Here is a 19,281-nt window from a genome sequence, read left to right as displayed (position 1 = left end):
CAAGTAATACACAGGATAGGAAAGAAGTCATTGTTGATAAACTGAGCAGACGTATTTCGCCACGGCCAGCGAACATTGAATAATCGGAAGGAGCCATTAAATCACTTTGTTGGTGGTGATACGAGTGATGCAACTCTTTTTCGTTCGCAAGGCATAGATCTAGTTCTGACTGAGTTGCGGACACGCTTTTGCGCAAAATACAGCCGCGAACTTATTTTCTTCACCTTGGTTTCCATTTTGTGTTCGTGTGTTTCCGCCCCGTCATACGAGTAGCGTCAGAAGTAAGCAGAATTCAGTTCTATAATTTAATTTGTGTGGACTCTACGTTATTGAAAATTCGGAAATGGAGCATGTCATTGCACAAATGCTTCATAGTAGCGTTCGCATGAAGGCACAACATGTCTACAATATTTAATAATGGCACGCATTAGTGCACTTCAGTCCCAGAGCTGTGTTCTACTTTCCTTTCACTCCAGGTGCATTCGATTTCAGCCGTGCATCTCACCCATTCTTTTAGTTGCTTTCGTACCGCAAGTCTAGCAGTTACAGCAGAATGGAGCCACGAGCTAGCATGCAAACTCTGAAGCTCCTACCTTCATGGTTACTCGTAATGAATCATAGATGCTTTTTGGTGAAAGCACCATAGGCCGTGCGTTGTAACGTTTAATTAGTGCCTTTGCCGAAGGTCACTGCGTCTCATTGACGCAAGCCGTCGAGGATGACATCATGCCAGTCATGGCAGAAACACGCACATGACGCCACTTCCATAGATGTGCTTAACTTCTATGTCACACTGGGGGACCAGCGACGAACGCCGGATCACGACGGTATGTTTGGCGGTTTGATACGCCTGAAAAGTTGTATCGACGCTACTGGTGTTTCCGTAAAGAAACTGTGCGGCATATGTGCGACATATTGGCACATCATGCTCCCTATGACACGGCCGGATTGGATGCGGCGGTGGTAGGGTAGCTAGCGGAGGGACCGCGTCTACACCGGCCGTGCCTGTGACCGGGCGTATTCTTCCCCATGTTTTCGCCACGATTGACGTCAGGATGAAATAAAAGCGAAATGAAACGTTACAAATTATGGTTCCAGCTTGCCTTTCGAAGTAGAAGGTTGCGAGAAAACTTATGAGTTTTGCTGCTCTTTATTCTTCCCTTTTCTGTTCCTTCTTCTAATTAGAACATGAGGACCAAGAAGCTTTTGAAAACGAGAACAACAAAACTTTAACAAAAAGATAAACGGCTGGCGTGTGCAGAAATTTATCTCTGAAATGAAACTTCGAGGACTCCCCCATCGGTGTGTAGACAAAGCAGTAGCTGTGGAAAGAAGTTATACTGCCTCCTTGTTATCTTTCGCGACTGGCAGATTATCCCAATCAGCGGGAGCTTCCACCGAGGAATTCATTCGTATCTGACGCTGGTCGCAAATTGAAATTCGGCAGAGAAGGGCGTAATTTTCTTGGTGGAGTTTCGGTTCGTTAGGATTCTTGAAGAATAGAAGGTGGCATCGAATAGTCTAGATAAAACAAGCTAAAATGAATGAACGACAGCGAAGCGAAGCAGGAGGTGAGGTTGATTTTAATTTTTTTGAAGAAAGAAACAGGCTTTTCTACGGTTCTTGGATCTAGTGGCGCACTTTATTTCCTTCATTACCTTGGATAAAAATATGAGGTTTCTCATCTCGCCAACTGATTCGCTTTTTTGCGACGTGCGCTGGGAAAAGTGGAATGAAATAGGGTTGTTGTGAACCTCTAAGGGATTTTCCTCCTAATCATAGTCTACGGAGTGGTGCAGGGCGTTCCACTGGTGTCTCAATTCTCTAATCGTTTAACGCAGCCGGAGCGAAGAGTTCTTATCCGATTGTAAGTTTCTGAAAAAGTAATTTTCATGGAAGCGGGGCTGAAATTAGAAGGAAAATTGTATCACCAAATGAGAACACCATGCAAACTTTACTCTTCAAGCCGAGACGGAAGCTCGTCCTGCGAGAACGGCACGAGAAAAAGCTCTCGGCACAATAGGAAACGCATGCGTCGTATCTAAGGGGTTCACAGTCTGAAGCCTACAGGCCATGCTAATGAAGACGCGAATGAATTTTGTGTCTCCAAGCGGAAATGAAAGGCGAACGTAGGGTGAATAAATACCACCGGGGGCTGCAGAACGAAATATGGGCGCGTACAGTTGAAAGAAAACAAACAAAGAAGGAATGCTCCGCGATGCGCAAGGTTTTTATATTTTGATACTGCACGCAGAACACCGCAAACTGGAATATCACCGCAGAACGATATTGCCTGAAGCAAACCGGAATTTTTACTTCCACGAAAGAGCAAAACATAGGAATTGCAGGTAAGATTGTCAGTGTGAACGATATCGGTAAAAACAAGGTGTCACCTGCAGCACGCCTCGTCCCCACCGGTTCCTTTCCGAAGAAATTTCGCACATTTAGTTTCATTCATTTTCTTTTTATTTGATACTGTAAGTCCCATCAAGGACTGTAACAGGAAGGGCTCTGAATGATACAGTTGTAGTGCACATGTTGGTAGTAAACGATTTAACAATAACATATGGCAAAAATAGGTACAAAATCGGTTAGAGAATTCAAGTTGAGGCACAAATAATAGGCGGCAAACATGATGACAAGGATCGTTCGTGTAATTCATTATTTTATGAAGAAAGCCGTGGAAGAAGCTGCATAATGTGTATGAGAAGAAAAGCTAATTTACGGATCACAATCGTAAGACACACAAATTTACAAGTGGGACAAATATTCGGTTTGCAGTGCTAAGCAAGGGTACTGCGCAAAAAAGCACGGAAGACAAGATGACAAGGACGAGCGCATCCTTGTCGTCTTTCTTGTCACCAGTCCTTGGCGTTTTCTCCTCCGTGGTTTTTGCGCAGTGCCCTTTTTGGACCATGTATGACCGAACTCTCTTGCAGTGCTAAGTTTAAGAAGTACATATTGCTTAATTATCCATACCTTGAGGCGATATAATGAGCAGGCAGGGTGGTATTTATGTATAATCACTTATAAGCCGAAGCGTGGTAATGTTACCGTTGCGTATTTTGGACCTTGCTTAATATATCCTACGGTTTGGTTTGGTTTATGGGGGTTTAACGTCCCAAAGCGACTCAGGCTATGAGAGACGCCGTAGTGAAGGTCTCCAGAAATTTCGACCACGTGGGGTTCTTTAACGTGCACTGACATCGCACAGTACACGGGCCCCTAGAATTTCGCCTCCATCAAAATTCTACCGGCGCAGCCGGGATCGAACCCGCCTCTTTCGGGCCAGCAGGCTTAATATATCGTCCTTGTGTTGTTGGCAGTACCTCTATTCATTCTTCTCCTAACAGTTATACCTAATACGTCCTCTTAACCTCCGTCTACCACAAACTGCCTTGCCGTTTCATGTCGCTGTAGCTGCCGAAGTATAAATCCCCAATAAGAGAAGTAATTTCGACCGCCTCCAACATCCCTCCAAAAAGAAATAAGAAAAGAGTTAAAAATGGGCGCTAGTTTTTTTTTGTACTTCACGCTGATCAATTTTGAAAAAAAATGTAATCATTAGGTCTACGTAGTTAACTGCTATTACTGTTAGGCGTGCGCGAATATAATTTTTTCTAAACCGAATCGTAAACGAAGAGTTCGCGAATGCAAAATTTAATGAGATATCGAGTAATAAACCGCAGAATAGTGGATATTGAAGAGCTGACCAGTAAGGTTTAAAGCACAAGACATGATTCGGAGTTTTAAGACCACAAGTGTACACAAGTTTCAGCGCAAAAAAAAAATTCATACATTCGCAGTGAGAACAGGGCAGGGAAGCTCACTCGACATTCTTTAGCATGCTATGTTCACGAGTTGCTGGTGAATGAACAATCGTGGTTCCGTCTTCAGAGGAACCACGACTTTTTTTCACTCCTTTCGCATGTCACCATGCGTGAGCGGCACAAGGACAGACACCAGTGTGAAGCTCGATGAGAGGCCACCCCGGCAGTCTCGGTCATATGTTCTGTGAAACTGCACTATTCGATGGCGGTGCAATAGTTAATACCGGGGCGCAGGGCATGCCATAAAAGTTCGTTTACTCTTTTTGTTTGCGAGCCGCAAAACTCCGCTTCGATTTTTAGCCTTGATAATGGTTCACTACATTTGTCCCTGTCATTCATGAATGAAGTAGGTGAATTGCACCAATATAGGATGGACATTCACATGTGCGCACACCATAACGGATCAATGAAATCATGAAGTAATAGAATACAGATGTTAAATGCATAGTATTCGATTCGTTCTGGGAACATTCTAATATTACCACAACCCTTGGCTATTGTCAATAATGAAAAGGAAACTTTGAAGTCAGATAGTTAGCTTGTTCGTTCCTGTGCTGCAAAAATGAATGAAATGAATGCACTGACCACAGGGGTGACGTGCAAAGCTTTCCCAAACCAAATGTGTGCTGCTCAGCTGTGCGACCTACTAAGTAATGTTCTTGTAGGTGAATCATGTGTGGCATGATTAGATACCATAAGCTTCAGATGTCTTCCTAAATGGCCTGTACAGTGGGGATATTGAAAACAAAACACCAAAGAAGTAAACTGCAATGTTATTCTCCGCTATGCTTCTTCAAACCAGACAGTGAAATTTTTCCTCTCAATTGACAGTTTTATACTAGAACCAGGCTAAATGCATTCCCGCCATTTGCTTGCTGATGTACGAAAAAGCTCATGTTTTTCACGTCGTTGCTTCGAGCTGCACACTTTGCGCTCACAGACGTTCAGCAGCGCACGCTAGTCAGCCGGTGGGCGTGGAGCCGACGTTATACAATGTGCGGCTGTCCCGCTTTGACGGCGGTTAAAAATAGAACTGACACCCAGCGGCTGCGCTCGGAGCGCTAACCTGGGCTTCCTCCGCGGAGGCCCAGCGCAAAGGAGTTGCTCGTGCTTTGACTGAAAAACTAAAGAAAATAAAGGCAACAAGCGAAGCCCCCCAGCCTTGATAAAAGATTTACAGCAAGTAGTTAATAGAAGGTCGTACGGTATCTTCAGGTTGCGACTGCTGTCGAAAATTTTGCATCTATTGAAAGAATTTTTTTTTTTTGAGAGCTGGTCGAAAGGTTGCAGCATTCATGCTGCAACTATTCCTACTTATTTATTTTTTGCTCTAAACTTGTCTGATTTTCATCTACGAGAGCACTGCTGAATGTTGTTCCCAACCGGAAGCACGTCCCTGCGCAGTATATTTCACGCAGAGGGTTCACTTTGCAGAGGGTTCACGCTTCTTTTACTTTGGCACACTCTAATGCAATTTGAACGTGGTCACTTTAGGCTTAGCCTACTCCGATTAAGCTGCTCTAAAATGGTTCATTAGCGTAAGACTGCAACTAATGTATGATGTTAGCTAGCCAAAGGATTAATTTATCCTGAACCATCATGTTTGTTGCCGACATGACCCGTTCTAGCCGGTAAGAACGTGATAACCTTCAATTCGCACTAGACTATGCATGTGTGGCCGCGGTACGTTATTAAAATCCGAGCGGACTTTAAATTTCTTTTTAACACGTATCCTTTGTGATGACCAGAAGTTGCCAAAACGGCTTCTCTATGTTTATTTCTAGCTCTTAAAAATCTGAGACCGTGAATGCTTTGCACAGCGCATCGGGCAGCGCTTCCCTTTTTGACAACGTTAGGACAGTGTCCATTTCAATATGTGTGAAAGCAGACCGCGAGGACTCATTCAGACCCCACTGCGTCAGAATAGCTCATTTGCATACAATTAAGAAGGAGCAATAAATAATGGTCGAGATTACTGATAGAAAGCAGCGAGTTCAGGCGCACTGACTGAAATTAAAGACTTAGTAAATGAAACGGGAGGAGCTACCCATTAAACGCTGCACATGAAGTGCCCTCTTTGCGCGAGATACTCCAAATAAACGCCCTTTAGCGCGATATACCTAACCTCTCCTGATTCTTTGATGGCCAAATATGTGACTTCACGCCTGTTCACTCTCGTGGCTTTAACACTAATGACGCTACCACATTCATCTTATAACCAATGACGAAGACACGACACGTCCTATACCGCGTTGAGGGCAGTTCAATTAGGTAATCGTTAATTTTGCAGATTTTTCTAAGCTCTCACGACAGCAACCATTAGACTGGTCTCCTCTCGGGCTGCATCCTTGTAAATGTTTACTTCCCGGTTTCATTGTTCTGGCTCTTCCTCAGAGGCAGCTTCCGCTTGTGACGTCATGGTCGACAGCAAGGCAGAAATGTCGATCGCCAGCTATGTAACGCGAGATTCAGCAATAGCCGTGTAGAAATTTCGTTTTGGTAGGCGACTGTTTCAAGCAGAGCCACCCGTAGGCTTAGGCGACCCAGGTTGACCGTGACATAAGGTGACATCAGACGACGAGACACAAAGAGACACACACGATTAATAAAGGCCTTAACACATCGTACGTGGTGTCATGCGGGATGATAAACATACCCGAGTTATCATGGTAGCTATGGATGGTAATCATGGTAACCATGGTAACGCACCCATCGGCTACGCCGACGGCGACGACACCGGACGACTACGACGCGGAAACCAGGGACGGGCGCCTAACAGCTATCGCTGTAAAAGCGGGGATATACAACTGTAAAGAAGCCAAACAATGGAACAAGTGAAGGATCCATGCCAGATACGATCCGTGGTGCCTCGGACACACAAGCTGCCCATGAAGCAGCGGACAAGGAGTGCACTTCTGAGTGTACCTCGTTTTGTGGACACCCTTCCACGAGACACCAACGGGAGGCAGAGAGCAGCGAGGATCATACGTGCGAGAGAGATGGAGGGGTAAGGGCTCAACCGGCGATACCAGGCACCCTGGCCGGGCGGGAAGAGCTTCCAACACAAATATTTAGCCGCCGGCGTGCTGCTCCCCGGTGGCGGGCATGCGATTCATCTCTCACGCGTCTCGCACTGTGATGCGCCGCAGCTTGTGTAGAGAGGTGGGTCCTGGCGGAGTTCACCGCGTCTCTGATATCTCATTTGCCGTTCGTTTTCTCGATATTGGAGCACTTTGCATTGTGACATTGGACGGAGGAGGGCTCGAGAGCTCATACATTTTCGTGAATGTCTACGAGTAACTGATTTTTAAAGAACGAAAGCTCTGGCGGGGCCAGTGGAAAGTCACGTGGACAAATAAGACAAGGAAGCTTGCTCGCATAGGTCGTTCACTGCTTGCCTAGGACAAATGTGAGTGGAGAGCATTGAGAGCGGTATTTGCCCTCCAGTGGGCGCAGATCAACCGATGTCGGTGGTTATGAAATCGCGGTGGCTGTGATGACGACGATGATGATGGAGGTGCTTTTGATCTTTAGTGCACGCAATCAGGCTCATAGTGAGGATAGGGGCGCTGGTAAGAAAGTTATTGACTGAGTGCACGTCCCATGAGAACCCTTGTGTTGGAGACGACTAGTGTATGGAAATATCTTCTTGCTGCGAGAAAGTTGGGTAGCGAATACCGCCGAGCTGAAAATGGAGCTTTTGTAACAGAGGATTCGTCGGTTCGTCGGCAGCGACACCTTCTCATGGGACCATAGTAAGCTCAGGTGCCTGCCGAAAACGGTGTCGTCCCCGTGGCAACAAATACGAGTAGAAAGAAAACAGGTAAGCACTTTTCTTACAGCTTGTGTGTGTCATCAAGCTAGCGGTATTAATCCCGAATAGTTTTATTCTTGTCTGCATTTTCTACTAGTATTTTGTTTCCTCTGTTGTGTTTTGTTTGTCTTGTGTTACTAAGAACTAAGCTGCCATCCCTCAGATTACATGGCACTGCATCCAGCTGCACGAAAGCAAACAATCTGTGCAAATAAGAAATTTGGTCGCACATTTTGTGTGGACCAGTCTCTGCAGTAACAGATTTTGATAGCTTTGCTCATGACCGACGCATTTTCAAGCTTTCTTGCAAGTGCCCGTTTCTGTCTGTTTGCGCATGGAAACTAAGTTTGGGCTATCGACAAAGACTTCACGAATGACCCTGTAATAGTTTACAAACTACGCATGTCAAGTCTTAGTCTGCAGTGAAGAAAAGCGATAACAAAAAAAAATATAAAGATTTTTTCGGCCAGAAAGGTGGCCTAAACAGAAACGAGGGAAGCATAAAAAAACCTATTAATAACCGTCATTTACATTAATAAACATAAATTAGAAAGGTGTGAAGCCTGAGCGAACTACAACGTTTGGTCGATGCATTAGAGAGTTTTATAATTGGGGGCCCAAGCGGCTTGGGGCCCCAAGAGAATTGCCGGCCGTAAGTACGCATGCGCAGCACCCAAGCCAGTCTTGGGCTCTTGCGTTCGCGTTAACCCAAGACCCAAAAATCGAAAACTAGCGTGGGGCCCCAAGCCGCCTTGGGTCACCCTCGCGAGTGACGAGAAATCGCGAGATAGCCAGGAGAGCCGTTTAAGCCGCAGCTCTGAATGCTCTCAATCGTATCGGGAATTAAGAGAGCAGATGACAATTCATCAATGTTTTGCTTCTCAAAACGGAACATTCTCCGAAAGACTTCGTCTTCAATGCTTGCGACGTTGAACCATCCTTTGCGAGACGTATACTGCCGCCGGCCATGTCGTCGGTAAATCGCTTCTGGCAACGGCAGAAATAGATCTTCGATGTCAGCCCAACTCAAATCAGCGTACAGCAGATGATCGCAGAGCAAACTTGGTGTCCTTCGACTGATTTTTGCCATTTTACACAGGTGAATTCGCAGTTTTTAAGTGAATCACCAAAAAAAAACACCACTTAAGAGCACTTGGCTGCGATTGGCTTCGCTTGACTTAAAATAGTTTACTTAATTTGTAGTACTAACAAAACTATTACGTTTCAGATTTTACTGTTAGCTCTTCTTGGTCAAAAATGCATTCTGTTCGTTTTCACTTGCAAGAAAAGCTTTTTTTGTTGTTGCTTTCAAGCACCTTCTTATATTCACCACTGTGGCGTAACGAGCGCTCGACCCAACGCTGTCTGCGTTTGACCCAATTCTCAAACTCTGCTGCTCCTCTAAACCCAAGAGCAATTACGCAACGCGTCTTGGGGCCCCACAGTCTTGGGTCCCCAATTCTAAAACTCTCTATTAACAATAACTATCTGCCCAAAGCGAGGACAATACAATAAAGGGAGTGCTGCGAATTGAATGCTACAACGGAAAAGAAAAAAACGCCAGAAAACAACGCAGGCTTGGAAAATTTCGTTGGTCTTCATTTTTGGACAGCACGAGGATAACGTGACGCTTGCAAGGTGCGAGAACAACGCTTACCTTGTTCTGCATTTTACTCTGTCACGCTCTCCTCAAAGCCGTGCGCTAGACCTGTGGGGAAACAATTATCTGGGACACTTAATGGACACGAAAAGCAGGCATCCATAAATGCCGAATATGTGTGGGACGAAGACAGTGGATGACATGTGCATCTATTCTGCTTACGTACGCGCCCACCTTGCTAGTTTTGCATAGTTTTTCCGGACGCTGAATAGAAAAAAAAAACAAGGAAAAAAAAACGAGGCACCTGCTTGAAAACGTGGCCTCCTGGGACGGAGACATGCGTTTTGTTTCACTTGGTCGGACGGTGGTCCCAGAGTATGCGGCGTAAAAATGTGTCCTTGTTTCGCAGTTTTGTTGTCCACGTTAACGTTACGAAACAGGAAAGGCTCTCAATATGAAATTCCTCCAACCTCCGACTTCCTCTGCTGCAGAAGAGTTATCTAGGCCAGCCTTACATAACTTGCCCGTTAAAATTCTACTCCAATCTTATTATTTCTGGCCTACTTCATGGGCGACGCCACGGCCGTGCTATCGGTGCGGGATTAGGCGATGTCGAAGATAATGAAATATGATCGAATAAAAGATGGTATGTTATACGAGCTATTGGCGCTACCTTGTACCTATTATGCTCTCAACTCATTCTTTTCTATCATTGTCATCGGTCAGCCCTGTCTTTGAAAGCAGGCTGAGTAACATACCATACCTCGTCCTCTGTATTAAGATTATTAAGCTATTAAGATTAGAGGGCCGAAGTGTGAGTCATGAAAACAATGACTATGATTCATATCAGTTGCGGCCCTAATTTTGAACGTATCTCTACAAGATTCACTAAATCACTCCGTCTTCTTGCTCCACTGCCATTGCAGATGCGACTCATAATTTATGGCTTCATCGCATTAATTCTATACATTTGACACTTGAAGACGTACTAAGGGTGTCTGAACAACAACTCTGGGCAGAATCTGAAGTGCAGTAAAAACACAGCGGGAGGGGGGGGGGGGGGGGGGGGGCTGTTTGCCAAGATAATGAACGGCTGCTTCTTTGGCACACTGGAGATGATGAGCTGTACATTTCTAAAATAAATGTACTGCGTCCAGAGGATACTGGCCCGGCCCACCATGGTTCGTTTCGCGTTTTGTTGTTCAGGCTGAAAAAAAAAAAAGCTGCCTTGCGTTTCGTGACCGCTTGCGACCACTAGCATGCTGCTCGAGCTCAAAAGCCTTGACTTGTTTCTCGGACGCCACAAACAACGGCAACTTATTGTGACGTACAAGGACGTCCTTCCAAGAAGGAGACAAAGGGTGGACGCAGCACCGCTCGGGGTTAATTGAGGGTTTCGAGGGGCGGCCACTCTGGAACCGATAAGTGCACAGTTTCAATGTCACTCCGCCTGTTCTGAGTGTCGCTCGCATCGGGTAGGCGCCTTGCCAGCTTCGCTTTACGTCGCGGCGACCAGGGGACCGCGGGCGCTATTTGCGGCCGGGGCGGAGTGTGGCCATCGGGGTGGAATTATTCTCTCACGGCGGAGCACGTAAGACGGCACAAGCGCGATGACTAATGAACACCTTTTTCTTCTCTGCTGACTAAAACCTGGGCGTTGATGTGCATGGTTCCGGTACTAAAAAAAAAGATGAAAAAGTTCCCCCACTGCAGCGGCTTTGTGAACGTGCTGCACGGTTGCTGAGTGGAGGGTCGAAATCCCAGACAAGGTGGTCAGATAGAGATGAAAGTAAAATTCAAACATGCCCTCGCCTGCTGTGCGATGTCAATGCAGCATAAAGAACCTTTTAGTGGTCGACGCTAATCCGGGGCCATCAATTACGGCGTATTTTGTTTAGCCCGCGTCGAGCTTCCCGGTTATTAAACTGCAAATATCGCAATCTCATAGATCAGCTCTAATTAAAATACATTGTGCGTTATATGGCGATTTACCGTCAGTTCTGGAAAGAGGCAGTCATTGAAGCCACCTAAAGTAAAAAAAAAATAATGCCTAGAGATTTAATCACTCCAGCACCGGTAGGCTACTCATCCCGAAGAAAATTCACAAGAGTTAGTAAGTTGATAAACACGGGAAGAAAGCGCGACCGAAATGAGATTGATAATTAAAATAAAAAACTGCGATTCCTGAGCGGACAAAATTAAAGCTTAGTTACAAATAACGACATGCATGTACATCGATTTGTCGGAGTCGTGTTGCACGCGGGTTGCAGATATGACGGGTTAATATGGACTCTGTGACAGGGATTTGTTGAAATGAGCGTCGCGTTTTCTAGAGGCTGCCTGTCACTCATGGTAGCAAGTAAGAGGTATTCCTGTGCGAAAGGCTGTGTTTTTTTCCTAATATTCTCAGGAAGAGCCTTGAAGTACAAACTGAGTATATACTATCTTTTTTTTTATGAAAACGATGGGAATTACATTGCACGTATAAGGGGCTGAAATATCAGTGAAGCCCCGTGGTTCGGCGTTTTTTTTATGCATATGAATTCCAGTGCGACATTACAAAGTTCCACCCGCGAACGCGCCGTCAGGGGTCGGTCTGAATGCGAAGGCGGCCAGAAATAAAGTCAGCAATCGCCACGCAAAGCACGTTGCTAGCAGCAGTGATAAGAAACACATTTTTCTTAATACTGAACTTTGGAACTCGTTCAACTTAGCTTTGTAAAGGAGCGTTAATGGCGAGAATATGCTAGGATAAAGCCAGAGGTATTACCCATTGTGGCTGAAACATTGCTTTGAATACTAATGTTGTCGCTCAGTTGTTTCCGTCAGAGATGAACGGTGGAAGGTCATCATGCCTCTAGTATCACTAACGTTCCTTTGACAAAAAGCGGCACTCGATTTTGAACTTAATATGAGCACCTTTATGTGAACTGCACTTGCGTATGTTTTTTCGCAATTCCTCCCGACAAAACTGGAAATTTAAACTATTTCAAGCAAGTTTCTCAACGGGCAAGCTTTTTGAGCTGGCGAAGCAATATCTCGCCTTGTATGTTTAATGACATGCAGTCCCCTGGCACTTGTGTGTCGATATATCACAGCAGAAAAAAAAAGAGACCAGTTGTATCTTTCAAAGCACATTAACAAAAAAAAAATCGCGACGCTGTATATTACCGTTTTACTCAAGATAAATTTACACTAGAAAGCTCGTTGCTCTCTACGGAGGTGTACTGTAAGTAGGAGAAAACAGGACGTAACTATTGCGCTAAATAACAGCGCTTCTTCTCTCATAGGTAGCGCGACTGAGCTTTAGAAAGGTATGTGCTACTAATGGCAGGAGCATCTCATCTTTGTCAAGCACAGCATTACTGCGTTTAGACAGAGAGTTATTTTTGTTTTTTATTCAGAGCGTACGGCGTGGCTTCAGTCCTGATCATGATCAAGGTGCGGCATCGCTGCGATATCCTCGGGTTGTCTCTGAAAGCCGGCATTTTCACTCGGTTCTGTTAACACAGAAATACTTCAACCCTCTGTCTAGCATCCTGTATTTAATTAGATTCACCGGTGTCAATGACACTTTAATGGATTTGATTGCTTTTGAGTGTGAAAAAAAGGAAATAGAGGAAGGATGAGAATATATTAAGGCGTTATTTTAACCACACCAAGAAAAAAAATATTTTTAAAGAGCAAGAAAGATGATTTATTGCAGAAAGGCTTAGAGTTTGTTCAGATTAGTAAGGAAGCAAAAAGAAGCCGAAAAAATAAATCAAAAGTGAAATATAAAAAGGCCTTCAATGTTTCTGCTATGTAATTGTAGTATATACTTATTTTTAAGGTAGTTAATAACTACTCTCCTAGTCGCGGAGGCCGCATTTCGATGGGGGCGAAATGCAAAAACGCCCATTTGCTGTTGGATTTCAGTACATGCTGACGAACCTCAGTGAATTGAAATTAATAGGAAGGCATCCATTACAGTGTTTCTCATAGCCTATGTGCAGCTTTGGGAGTATAAACCCCACATACCCAGTGAATAATCGCTGTGGTGTCATGTCCTATTTACCTGAGCCTTGTTTTTTAGGATTAGGTTTATGGGGGTTTAACGTCCCAAAGCGACTCAGGCTATGAGAGACGCTGTATAGTGAAGGGCTCCGAAAATTTCGTCCACCGGTGGTTCTTTAACGCGCACTGACATCGCACAGTACACGTGCCTCTAGAATTTCGCCTCCATCGAAATTCGACCACCGCGGCCGGGATCGAACCCGCGTCTTTCGGGCCAGCAGCCGAGCGCCACAACCACTCAGCCACCGCGGCGGCTCCTTGTTTTTAAACAGCTCTTTCTTTACTTGATACAATATAGCTAGCCCATAAATTCAACGTTTCAACGCATTCGGTCAGTCCCGGTGAATTCAGCACAGATAGGAGTTCTGTTCCTATGGTGCACCATGGAACAGAACAACTCCTAGTGAAGAATACGACGCGATCGCGCTCACCTTAACTACACTTGGTTAGGAAGAGGGCGATTGTCATGCATTACGGAGCCTCCCAGTCAAGCGCGCAGCCAATGTCAAGGATCCGTGAATAGCAGTAGGCTTGTTCGCCCTACTCGCTTTAAATTCTCCTAGGCGGTTCAGTGAACCTCGAGGCCTAGGGAACTTCTTGTCCTCGCCTGTTGTCCTTGTCCTGGGCTGGCGTCTCAAGAGGTGTGACCTTTTTGGAGCGTGGGCAAGTTCCGCTGGCATGACAGGCCTTCTCTTGCACAAAGTTCTCCCTAGTACGCTGACCTGAATGGAGATCTGTAAATAGCCCTTTCCGTTTGACAGATTTTATATGTGCGTGCGATTGCACGTGATTTCGTGCCTCGCCGACTTCTTCCTGGGGCGCGTGTTTCAAGCACCGGCCAGAGAAACATCACCGGTTTTCGTAACACGCTGTTTCCATCTCACACTGTATATTGCGATTAGTAGCCGGACAGAGATGCTTCAGTTTGTCGATCAACTGCACAGCAGTCTCTTCGCAGCACCATAAGAATTACGAAAATACTATTTGAAGTAATGTCTCGACTCCCTACTTAGGATCAGTGCCTTATCTACCGCAGATCTGAAATAGCTTAAGTACAACTGGCTACAAAGTAAGGCAGGGCACGCGACAGCTGGAATAAACCGGCGAAACTGCATTCTCGCAACATCTGACATTACACTTAAGGTGTCGAGACAGTGGCGTGCACATTCCCATCGTTCCGTGCTTGCAGCCGTGTCTTATTCGTCGCTACCGGCGATTAAACGGTTGATATGCAGCGCTAGGCACGAGAGGTCGCTTATTTTTAACCATCATGTGGCACACGCAGTTCAGCGGTGCGCGACTGGCGATGAAACATGAGCAGTTCGCTTTGCGCTGATTAGGCAGATAACACATCGTTGTGAAACATTGCCAGGTTTTACAGAGTCAGTTGTGAATCGATCTTAAGCCGGATTTACGGAGTTAAGCATCCGCATATGAATAGAACCCCCCCCCCCCTTCCACCTCTCCCAAAAACCCCAACACTGTCTCGAAAATTGTCAACCAAAAGATCAAGATAGCTACTCAGTGACATCGAGAGCATAAATAATTAGCCCTCCCTCCAGTCGTCACCCTCTCCTTCTAGTTTGTCCCCCCCCCCCCCCCCCCTCAACCTGTCTTCCTCAATTACAGACCCCCCCTCCACAGGAACATCTGCTGCGAACGTGTGCGGCGCCCGATCATATGTTAAACGCACCTCTGCGATCAAAGGGAGCATGGCGGCCGACGTATATGCAGGACAGGCCCAAGCCACACAGGACTGCCGAACAGGCAGGCACAATGGTTGCTTGAGGATCCTTTACTGACTTCGTCAACAAGTCTGACGACCTCGAGGAACACTTCCGGGAACTCACTTCGGATACAACCTATCCCACGTGCCCCGCGGGCTATCGGACATCGACCGGGATCGAATCTTTTACGCCCTTCCACTCCTTTTCTCACAGCTTCCGGGCCTATGTGCAACAAAGTGAATTCCGCAGGTAACAAAAGAGAGAAGCAAAAAAAAAATCACGCAGAAATAGTGGTGCTTCATTTTGCTTTTACGTAGCTGCTGTAGCCGAGACGCTGCCCATATTCTTCGCATCTACAGATCGTGGGCCAGTTTCTCATATGTTTTTTTGGTTTTCCTGTCGGGAAGCCACGACTCTTGGGGGCACTTTAGCTAGCATTTAATTAAAACACTGCTTTGTTCCTTTCTAACTTTATTGTTCTTCCTTTATACAACACCATGCGTGCGTAGAATCAAAATGGGCGTGGAACGTCTTTTTGCTGCTGCCTTTCTTTTTTTCAGACCCTGCACTCTTCTTGTGTTTTCCGACACGGGGAAAAGCAGCTTTCCCCACTTGAACAACCGGCTCTGATTCCATGTTACGCGTGGTTTGCATCGGTAATAAGAATCTAGCCCATGAAACCCTCGCCGCACCACATTGCAGACTCCCGTTCTCTTTTAAGCTCATCCATGTAGGCTCAGTGCGCGAGAACATGTTATCTGCGTCAAGCAGCCGCTCGGTGTCGCTGGCAGAAACCGCTTTGGCGATTGTTAGTAAGCTATATTTTCACCCCTGTCTGTAGCGTAGCCAGGGTACGGTCTAATTAAAAGCGCGCCTCTCGCTGACACGGCGAAAGTTATGGAGTAGGGAGAACGCAGGGGTATGCCAATTAGTGGAATATATCACTCACTTTTTAACTTTTTGGAAGCCCGTTTTTCACATATACAAAATGGGGCCTGATGCACACAAACTAGACCAGTAACAAAAGTAATGATACTGAGGAACATCCGTTTGTAGCAACCGTAGTTAACGTTTGCGACGAAATGTTATCAGGAATGTAGCTTTTCAGTAATAGTAACTGAGTAATGATGAGGGTAGATAGTAGAATGAATTTTATTTTCAAGGTACTTTTGTAAATGCTAATTATGGACTTGTAGTGCTATCCGTGCATAAAAAGGTAGTCTTTCGCAGTGTCAAATATATGTAAGGTATGTAACATTGAAGCTTTCAAATATCTGTTGCACAGTTAGACCGGATACATGACATTAGAAGGGCGTGGTTTGTGTTTGTAACGACCTTTATCGAGCGTCACTGAAATCCAGAGTGTCGCAGGGCCTGAAATATTTAGCGTGATTTGGTGATTCACCAACACGTGTGAATTTTTAATCGTAACAGTCTCTAAACTTGCCATAAGATCCTGACTGGCGTACGCATAAAGAAATGAGCGTTTACTTCATATTTTTCAAATATTACATTAAAGAGTCCATTTCACAGCGTATTTGCTTTGCACAACTGCGTATACGTAAGAAACCAAAGGAATCGAATTGTTGCCTTCTGTAGACAAAATGTTCGCGTTTACCCAAGACGTCTGCCTCATTAACACATTAATGTAAATTCCGGTGTACAGTTCAAGAGCACAACGAATTTAAAAGTTGTTATTTTGGGTTTTGCATGCTACATACACAAAACTTATGACCATACAGCACTTTATTTTTCAATATCGCCCAATGTAACACGAAATTCCCGGTACGAATCTATGTGTTGAATGCGGAGAATCTAGCCCACTATACATTTGGTGTGGACTGTATGCCAGAAATGACGGTAAGCACGGTGATTGCATGAAGAGTATTTACGGGCGGAGTACGAAAATCCGCAGCTTAAAGTTAAGGACTTGCGATTAGAGGTTCCCTTCGCTGTGACGTACACTGCAACCGTTTCAAAGATTGATGTCAGGCCTTAGCTTCGTGACTGCGAATGGCGCAGTATTGCCCGGTGCGCAGATCGCGAATCGCCCGTGGGGTAAGTAATAATGGGCTATAATGTGGCATTGAAAGGGCATGAAATCAATGACCACCCTCCAACGACGCTGTCCTCTGCCGCCACGTTTCCTGAATATCGTTTAATCTTTTCCATTGGCAAAAGCGTGCGCTAGGCCGCCGGCACACTCCTTCCGAGAAGCTGTTCTTCACCGTGACCACTAATAACTGTTGTTAAGAAGCTATTCTTCGTGCTCACGGAGTTCAGGGGCAGTGGATGAATTCGCCCTATAGGCACCGTTTTGATGACAGGCTGTTGACTCCTGTCCATCGACTGTGAATCGACATCAAGCTCGATTGAAGGCCAACTAAGCGCCAGCTGGAAATGGCAACAGAAAAAGTGTTACTGCGTTGATGCAGTCAGTGCGCCCGAAGCTCTATGCGTTACTGTCTGCTGCATGAAGAAAGAAGTCGCCCATATGCCGTGAACATAGTTGACTTTCATGAGCCTTTCCTCTCGTTAGGTAGATGCGGTGCATATAGCCTTCCTGGCGCGCGAATATTGTTTGCACAGTAGAGAAAATTCAGACGCAGCGAACCGTGACCATGGGATGCAGAAGCTTGCCAGCTCCCTGGACACGAAACACACTAAACTCTCTTATCGGCAGTTCAACATATTTATGTTATAGTAAAACAGGAACGAATAAAAACTTGGAATAAATATTGACACTGAGCAATAAAGCTAGACTTAACAAAATTATTTTCATGCACTTGGCACTGCCAAATGTTACTGCCATGATTCTCTCGCGTTTGCGTTCGCATGCGCGCAAACAGCGCTTATGTGCCTCGCGCAATGCTAGTAACAGCTCTCAGAATTTCAGGGATGCCTAATCTCGCGATCGAAATGTGAAGGTAAACAACAGAGATGGACTCACTCCTGGCGCACTCCTTGATGTCTGCCATGATGGCTCGCAGGTCCGACATGACCACTTTGGTCTTCTCATTGCGCAGGAAGTGGCGCTTGCATGTGATGCTCATGTTGAGTCCCTCGGCCAGTTCACTCAGCTCGTTGAAGAGCGACTCGTAGTAGACGTTCCGGTCGCGGTACACGATGCCAAATTTTCGCCACTCGAAGTGACCCAGGAAGGCCAATATCGCCCGGGCCTTGTCTCTGAGGACATACGAGGTCCGTATGAGCGTCGACGACTGGTTGGGCGTGCGCTCGAAGCCGTCCCCGAGTCCGGTGACGATGGGAATGTGCCGGTAGCCGGCGTAGCTCTCCACAATGTTCAGGTCGCTGCTGCACGAAGGTCCCACGAAGGCGGTGACGTTCGGTTCTTGCTTGACGAGGTCTGTGGCCCTGCCTATGGCGAAGCGCGCCGAGCACCTATGCGGGTAGTAGGCGGGAGTCAGTCGCAGACGCGTCTCGTAGTCTTTTCGACAGGTCTCTTCGGCCGCGATGTCGATGGCCGGCCCGATGCGCTGGATGTCGAATCGGTTCTCCTCGGAGCGCGACACCATGATGACCCCGACGATGTACTCCAGGGCACCGGCGTTGGGTACCAGGACCAGCGCGGAAAAGAAGAGGGAGCAGAAGCAGAAGCGGGGCAGGAGGCGGCAGCCTACGGCGGCGCGGTGAGACGAAGTTTGGACGCGACCCATGGCGCGAGAGGCACGCGCACGCCGCCCCACTTTAAGAAGCACGCCGACTGGAAGATGCCGCTGCCGCGTGCGGGCGGGACTGCTGGGTGGAGCGAGGCTGTGCCTACTGCTGCCGAGGAGCGGCGGCTGCGACTGAACTGGTCCCAAGTGCGCCGTGTTGCTGCCCCGAGATGCGGGGCGACCGAGGCGCCGCCCGAAGCAGCGCCCAGACGGAGCGGGGGCCAGAGGATAGACACCCGCTCGTTTAACCGCCGCTCGATTCGTTGCTTGGTCTAGTTTCTACCGTAGTGCCTTCTCCTCTGGAAAGGGTTGCAAAGCGATGAGAACGATCGCTCCTTCTTGATTGCTTTTTGAAGAGCACGGCCACTAGTGGTCACTCCGCCAGGTTCATTCGTGGATCTGTGAGTAACCACGCGGGGCTCGGCGGCCGAGGAAGACAAATTGGCGGAAAGACCGTTTCTCCGCAAATGAGCATCTCGCCAAAGTCTGTCAAGTGAAGTGGAGCACGTATCAGGAGGTCGTCGTAGCGAGGCAGAAATTTGATTAGCACTCTCGCCGAACCACATTTGCCGCGAAG

At 46.5% G+C, this 19,281-nt stretch overlaps 1 protein-coding gene across 1 annotated transcript in view; it reads right to left on the bottom strand.

Moving 5' to 3' along the window:
• The window catches only part of LOC144136446 (atrial natriuretic peptide receptor 1-like), an 88,792-nt gene extending 69,969 nt beyond the window's left edge, over window positions 1-18,823 (bottom strand). Inside the window, exon 1 of the mRNA XM_077668778.1 lies at window positions 17,978-18,823. Coding sequence (XP_077524904.1) covers window positions 17,978-18,704 — 727 coding nt within the window. The 5' untranslated portion in view covers window positions 18,705-18,823. The remainder of the gene's footprint in view (window positions 1-17,977) is intronic.
• Window positions 18,824-19,281: the final 458 nt, after the last annotated feature.

This window comes from Amblyomma americanum, chromosome 6 (assembly GCF_052857255.1).
Source record: "Amblyomma americanum isolate KBUSLIRL-KWMA chromosome 6, ASM5285725v1, whole genome shotgun sequence".
In the NCBI taxonomy this organism is placed as follows: domain Eukaryota; kingdom Metazoa; phylum Arthropoda; class Arachnida; order Ixodida; family Ixodidae; genus Amblyomma; species Amblyomma americanum.
Note: the sequence above shows the minus strand (reverse complement) of the source record. Positions and strands in the feature narration are given on the sequence as shown.